Raw genomic sequence first — 7,369 nt, forward strand, 5'->3', positions numbered from 1 at the left:
GGAGCCGATTGGCCGTTGATCGGCCGCTGAAGGATTCACGGGTTTGGGAGAAATGAACTTAATATTTGTGAAGCAAAGTTTAAATAAGAATAAGTGAAAGGACTTCATGAAATTTTACACAGAAATGACAAAAACGGTGGCATGATGCCACTGTTGCAAGATAGGCGAGTCCTTTAAAGTCATATTCATCGCATCTTATTAACATTTATTTTATTGCTTCAATTATTTTTCATATATAACACCTCAAAACTATTCAAAACCTAAGTGACGTCTCTAGTTGCTTCGACTGACATGTATAATATATTTAGTGTTTTGATCATTTAAAGTTTGTCAATCTCACTGCATAAAAATTATATATTGCACAGTGAAGAAGAAGGAAAAGAAGCAAATCATCATGCTGCTTCAAATGAATTTGTGTTCAAGCTTCTCTCTGAAATACCATCCTTTGCAGCAAAATGGTAAGCTTTGTTCTAAAACTTTGACACTGTTGAGGCTTTTTGCATCCTAAAACGTAATCTGAACACTTATTTTTTTAATTAAATTCTTTATTATTGAAAGGATTTTTCTATGATATTGTATTACTTTTAACAGCATTGATAATAGGTTTATATTGATCTTTATAATTAAATGTTTTAATTACCACCATTGACTTAATTTAGTAGATATAGGTAATATTCAAGTTGCTGCTAATATGCAGGTTGATAAATATAATTTTACATTTTATTCAGTTTATTACAATTTTCTAAATCATGAACAAAATTAAAAATTAAATATGCAAATATGTGTACTAATTTAGATTTCTACAAAATAAATATGAATTATTTAATTTTTAACAACAATGTTAATACATATCTCTTTTGTCATTTATTTTTGTTTTGGAAATTACTCATTTGCTAAGATCTAGTTGAATCGATTGTGACAATATTTATTAATCTACCAATTTTTTTTGGTGAAGAAGAAATAATAATACATTGATAAACTAAGATTGCGTTGTGTTAATATTAAAATACATATAGCTTTAAAAAAAATGTTGAAGTTTAGATAAATTTACTTGTTCTTTTTATTATTTAATCTTAATAAAAATATGTTAACTGATACTATGATTGATAAAATAAATTTTTAAACAATTGAAATCAAAATATTATCCTAACTAACTTCAAGTTTGTGATCTATTGATTAAATCTAATGGTACATATATATAGCATTATTGATGTTGTAATTTTTATAACAGCATTATAGAATGGTTCTTATTAAAATTATAAAAAAGTAATTAAATTAAATCAAATTATTTCTTCTTATCTTATTTTGTTGATTTTATCATCTGGCCATAATAATTTGTTTGTTAAATGGAATGGATAAAAAACTAACATGTCAAATATTTAATTCTATGATTTGTCTTATATAGTTTGTAAGCATGATACTTGCTGCTAAGCTTCATTCTAATATTTCAATAATGTCTAAATTAAACTAACACTTAGATGATTTTTTTCCCCCTGGAATGGTGAATTTATATGTGTAATTAATAATATATGGGATAAATTTTATATTCTTTTGGCCATTTTAGGTACTGTTAAAACATTCCAGTCGCCATTGACACAAATATATGGCTTGGCAAATAGAAGGGAGAGCAACAAGTACTCTGTCAAAGGCTCCATACAAAGCTCATTTTGTTTAACCAATAATAAAATTGGAAACAATGAGGATATGATGAATAGATATCACAAACCATTGAAAAAATCAACAGTTCCTATGGCGTTACAAGATGATTCTGCAACAAAATCCCAGAATGAGAATATTGTTTCGACGAGCTTTCTGGATTTTTTGACCAAAAAGTTAGATGCATTCTATCGTCTTTCCCGTCCCTATGCGTGGACTAGCATTGTGAGTTGCTTTATAGTATGTGATATATAAGTATATTATTATTCTTAGGTGCAGGTACTATCATTTTTTAATGCAGGCACGTTATTAAGCCGTGTGGTTTAATAGAATTATTTTCTCCAAAACTATTTTGTCATCCTTAAATTGATAAAGTACGATAAATTTTTAATTGATTAAATGTATATTCATTGAATTGTAAATATACACTATAAATTAATAGACTATTTATTTACCAGTCAATTAATATATCTTTTGATTAATATATTTTATATGATCCCAACACTATTAATTTATAGAGGTTGTGTTATATAATGACTTAAATTAAGTTCCTTAAAATTTTGTCAAATTTAACTTTTTTATCTTTCATTTTATCAGATTGTAGGGATATTATCATCTTCTTTGCTTCCAATTCAAAGTCTTGCTGATTTGACTCCCACATTTTTAATTGAAGTATTGAAGGTAAACTTAAAGTGTCGGCTTACTTGTTAAGATTATTTGAACGACATTAATTACATTTTTATGAATATTTCAGCCCATAGTGCCCACAATAATGATGAATATTTTTGTGGTTGCCATAAACCAATTGTCGGATATTGCTATAGACAAGGTACTTCCGTCTACTCTTTTTGCGTTTTTCTAGCTTCATATGTTTTTCTTACTTTGCTAACGAATCCACTTAACATTGTGAAAGGTTAACAAGCCTAATCTCCCGCTTGTTTCCGGAGACATTTCAATAGGAGAGGCAATTGCAATTGCCAACCAAAGCTTCTATATGTGTGCTTCATATGATATACACTTTTATATATGTTTGTTATGACATCTTAATAGCAGTTCTACTTATCCGTTGATCTTCAATTAAATATACAATCTTGGGACAAGCCTCAATTTATGACCTATCTTTTGAATATGATTTAGGCTTATGAATTTTATACTATATTAAAACCAAAATTATGCATGAATGGACTCTTATTACATTTTTCACATGATAAGGATTGGTTAAAAAAGGCAAGCCTGCAAACAACAATAAATTCTATACTAAATAGTTAAACTTGAAGCAATCCTAGATTTTGAAGTAATCTTGAAGTATGAGTTAGGTCTCGTTTAGAATCACAGTTGAAACACCAAAAATAACTTATTTCATTAAAAAAATATTTGATAAATTTTTTAAAATCTTCTTTTTTTATAATTTTCTCTAGAGATTGTAGCCTATTAATTAATCCACCCATATATCTAATAACAATTCTAGAGTTCATGGCGTAACTTTATAATGTTAACAAAAAGATAATATTATATCTTAATTAATTTCACATAGACTACTTTATAAATTATATCCCAAATATCTTAAATTACCACAGTTGATGTAATTAGCTCATCTATTCAAGTATAGTTACCTATTGTATTTCACAAATTAGATTGAAATTTAATGTTACTATTTTTTCCCCTTCGTCCAGATCATGAATAGTTAATTTCCCATCGGAGGAAACAATTAGGTCTGCATATTGTAATCGCATCATTTAATTTTATTCTTAAGTGTTCTTTTAACGTGGAAGAATTTGCTTTTAATTTGAATCATACTGCAAAATTATATGTAACCCTTAATTGTTTGATCTCAATTTTCAGAGTCTGGCCATGGGGGTTATGCTTCGATCTCCACCACTTGTTATCGCCCTCATCCTACGGTGCATACTTGGAGCCGCTTATTCCATCCATGTAAGCACCTAAATTGGTTCTCTCTATATTAACATACATGTTTGGAGACTAAAATAAAAATCGAAAGCGGAAGTTTAAGTGCTTCAGTCTATGAGAAGTCAATTCACTTTAAACACTTACTATGATCTAGCATTTTTGCTTTTCCATTCAACTTCATGTTTTAATATTAATTTTTTTTTTTTGATATTAATCACGAGGTATCCTGGGAAGGGCCCCAACTGTGGGAGGCACCTTTAAGCCCGTACCACAACCCAGACTAGAAGTCCCCGCTCAAACCGAGAGGCACAGGTTCTCTCAACAAAGGCGACTTCCCTGCGACTCGAACTGGGGAGCAAATCTAGTCAAACCACTTAAGGGGACTCCATTGCTAGTGGAGCCAACACTTTGTTGGCTAATTTTGTCTCGGTTAATTTCTCTCTAACCTTGGAATAATAGTATATATAACTGCCAGAATTATTTCAAATTAAGTTCATCTAATTGTTCTTCTCGAGTTTGCAGCTTCCCCTTCTTCGATGGAAGGCAAGTCCATTGATGGCTGCAGTGGCCATTGTCATTGGGAACGGAATTAATAATGTTTTACCTTCCTTCCTACACGTACAGGTATATGTATTTATTTTTAGTCTTTTTTTTTTTGAAAAATGTATAGTAATCATAAGTTATATGCTTCACCTCATATACATTACTTGAATTTGGATGATCACTGTACGCGGGCGCAAAGAGTCTTTAAGGCCTACCGAGTTATGCCCAGTGGCTCTTTCACATCGTATTTTGGTCGCAATTGCCACATTTACATCATTATTTGATTACATTTTTAACTAATCAAATTATTGGATTTGATACCTGCATGCAGAAATATGTGCTTGGTAGACCTGTGGTGTTCACGAAACCATTACTATTTGCTGTCGCTTTCTCAGCGATTTTCAGCATTGTACTTTCATTGCTCAAGGTATTTTTAGAAATTGAATACATATGTTAACTTATAAAAAATGAAAAAGCTATCTCATGTTCATCATCAGCACCATATAATTTGCTTGTTTCGGTTTTGCAATAGGATATACCTGATGTGGAGGGCGACAAGAAATCTGGCATTCGAACACTTCCTGTTATTCTAGGAAAAGAAAGAGTGAGTGAAAAATTTTCTTTACAGTCTCTTTTTTTTTTTTTTTTTTTTAAAGAATAATATTTTGGTCCTTCTAAAACATTGTAGTTAGGTCCTTACTAAATAAAATTTTAATGTCTTATTTCATCATTAGTGTTAAAATCATAAATAAAAAGTACATTGTTAAATGATAAATTTGGCCTTTTAATAAACAAATTAACTAGTTTTAATTTGCAATGGTCTCAAAAAAGCATTTTCGAATGTGAAAATATAATAAGCAATTAAAAATTTAGTAGAGATCTCGAGTGGTGGGAACAAAATCACATGAGGGACAAAGTCTCATTCTCTCTTCTTCTTTGACCTGAATCTCAACAACAGTATTACAATTGGCTAACTAATTATGTTTTGTTTGCTAAAGGTGTTATCGATGTCTACTGGCATCTTGTTAATGGCTTATGCAAGTGCTGCACTAGCTGGAGTTTTTTCACCTATCCTGCTATGCAAACTTGTAACGGTAAGAAACTTATTAATGGGTGGGACTATTAATTGGCACCCCTCCAAATACCTCTTAAAAGCCCCTTAATTTATTTTACAACGTTAACCTAGCAGTTTCTAATTAAAACCACCTAACAGTCAAATAAATTTTATCTGCTAAAAATTCTTTAAACAGACATTCCGTTCTTTTTTTTTTTTTTAACGAACAGACATTCCTTTTAAACTCTCTTTTATTTTTTAAACTGTTAAGAGTTTTAAATTTAGGAGAAAATAGTCATGCAAATTGAAGGAGATGATAAAGGAAAAGAATTTTTAACCAATCTCAAATATGATGTGTAAAACACTCAAACATTAATCACAGACCCCATCATTCACAATACCGCCTTCAACTCTTATATGTGAAACAAATATTTAGTCTTTTAATATAACCACACCCATAAAAGATGAATAAAAGTCATAGAAAAAAACAATTTAAAAAGAAAAAGAAGAAGCAAGTTTGTATTATCAACTAAAGCACAAAAGGCACCGAAAATAATCCTTTCAATTCTGTACAAAGCGAGATCCGTTTAAAAGAAGAACCTGAATTATTAAATGAGGAAAGGGCAGTAGAAACAATACAAAAACAGAGCAGGAAGGAAGTCTAATAAGAAGAAGACAACTACTTAGTTTTGTGTGACTGTGACACAGGTATTGTAGGATCATACAATTCAAGATTTCCCTTCACTAAAATATAATTTTCATATTTCTTATGATAGCAAAAGTAGCTAATGAAGCAAAGGCAAGCATCCATATAAGCATGAAACTAAGGAAAATTTCAGATATAATGAAGAACAGCTTTCTGAAACGTGTTTACTATTAAGGTTTATTATACCCAAAAGAACCCTGTTGAATTTGGGTTTAACAATTATAAAAGAATTGAAGAATGAGATTTATACAAATAAATTTTAATTGAAGGTATTTTTGTCATTAATGGAGTTGTTAACAGAATTTTATATTATTTCAAAAATTTATTGGGGTTAACAAAGAAAAGTGGTATTGTGAGGTATTTGCTTGGGGGTTGCCAATGTCCCACTTTTTATTAATATATCCGAGAATTTTGACCTTGCATATATGCGCTTGTATGCGATTTTTTTTTATCACTAATTAAGATTTTCTTTTACTTGCAGATGATAGGCCACTCTGTACTCGGATTCATTTTGTGGAAGTAAAGCCCAAACGGTTGATCTCTCCAATGCCAAATCAACGTACTCTTTTTTTATATTTATTTTCCAGGCAAGTACTTTTACTTACATGCGTAGTTGTTGAATTAAATCCAAGCACGTTCCATTATTTAGATCGAGATTACTGATTTATTATATATACATATATTAACATATTTTTGCAGTTGTATTATACCGAATTCTTCCTTATGCACTTTGTACGCTGAGAAGGAGAGAAACGTGCGCGTTGCTTTTATAGAATATATTTTTGTTAACCTCTACGAAATGAGGAGAACTTGTTTGTTAAATCAATTTGTACCTTTTCCCCTTTTTTTTCAACCTTCAGCAATGAGCTCAGGACTTACAGAGGTCTCTTTGAGAGATATATCAGTAGTACTAATCAACGTTATTTGTGGCTCTGGGCAATTTAAAGTAATTGTTGTATATTTTATGGAGTATAAACCCTATCATAGCTTACGTTTCTATGATAAAATCATTTGTTTTCCTTTGACGTTTGAAATAGTTTAGAATTTTTTAATTAGTTGATGTTGCAAAGAATCTAACAGAATATGTTTTCGTATTTAATTAAGAATAAATCTTTTTGTTTAAAGGAACTGAATGAGTGTCCTAATTCAGTAATTTCTACCGATCCACGTAGTTAGTTAAGGGCCTTTTGTTTTGACAAAATTACTACCCATCCACGTGTCTACTCTGAATTGTCAGCTTTGCAGCAGCAAGTAGTGACTAATTATGCATCTAGACGCGAATCCAAATGTGAAAATATCAATTCGGATTCAAATCCAAATATAGGTAATGTCCGCATAGATGTGGATGAATATTCTAGATATCTGGATCCGTATAGATTAAAATTAAAAAATTTTGAATATAATTTTAAATTCAACAAGTTATCTAATAATATCAAATAAAATCCATTCATAATTTAACAATTAATAATTCAATATCTAGGATAACATAGAACAACATAAAT

General features: G+C 30.1%; 1 protein-coding gene across 1 annotated transcript; it reads left to right on the forward strand.

Annotated features, from left to right (window-relative positions):
• Nucleotides 1-250: 250 nt before the first annotated feature.
• Nucleotides 251-6,890, forward strand: LOC102613589 (coumarin 8-geranyltransferase 1, chloroplastic-like). The gene is made up of 11 exons (XM_006465098.4): nucleotides 251-458; nucleotides 1,565-1,881; nucleotides 2,254-2,337; nucleotides 2,411-2,485; nucleotides 3,499-3,588; nucleotides 4,087-4,188; nucleotides 4,439-4,534; nucleotides 4,640-4,711; nucleotides 5,106-5,201; nucleotides 6,349-6,454; nucleotides 6,567-6,890. The coding sequence occupies exons 1-10, from the start codon at nucleotides 395-397 to the stop codon at nucleotides 6,388-6,390; spliced, it is 1,038 nt and encodes a 345-aa protein (XP_006465161.2). The 5' UTR covers nucleotides 251-394; the 3' UTR covers nucleotides 6,391-6,454; nucleotides 6,567-6,890.
• The last annotated feature ends 479 nt before the right edge of the window (nucleotides 6,891-7,369 follow it).

Source organism: Citrus sinensis, chromosome 7, assembly GCF_022201045.2.
Source record: "Citrus sinensis cultivar Valencia sweet orange chromosome 7, DVS_A1.0, whole genome shotgun sequence".
In the NCBI taxonomy this organism is placed as follows: Eukaryota; Viridiplantae; Streptophyta; class Magnoliopsida; order Sapindales; family Rutaceae; genus Citrus; species Citrus sinensis.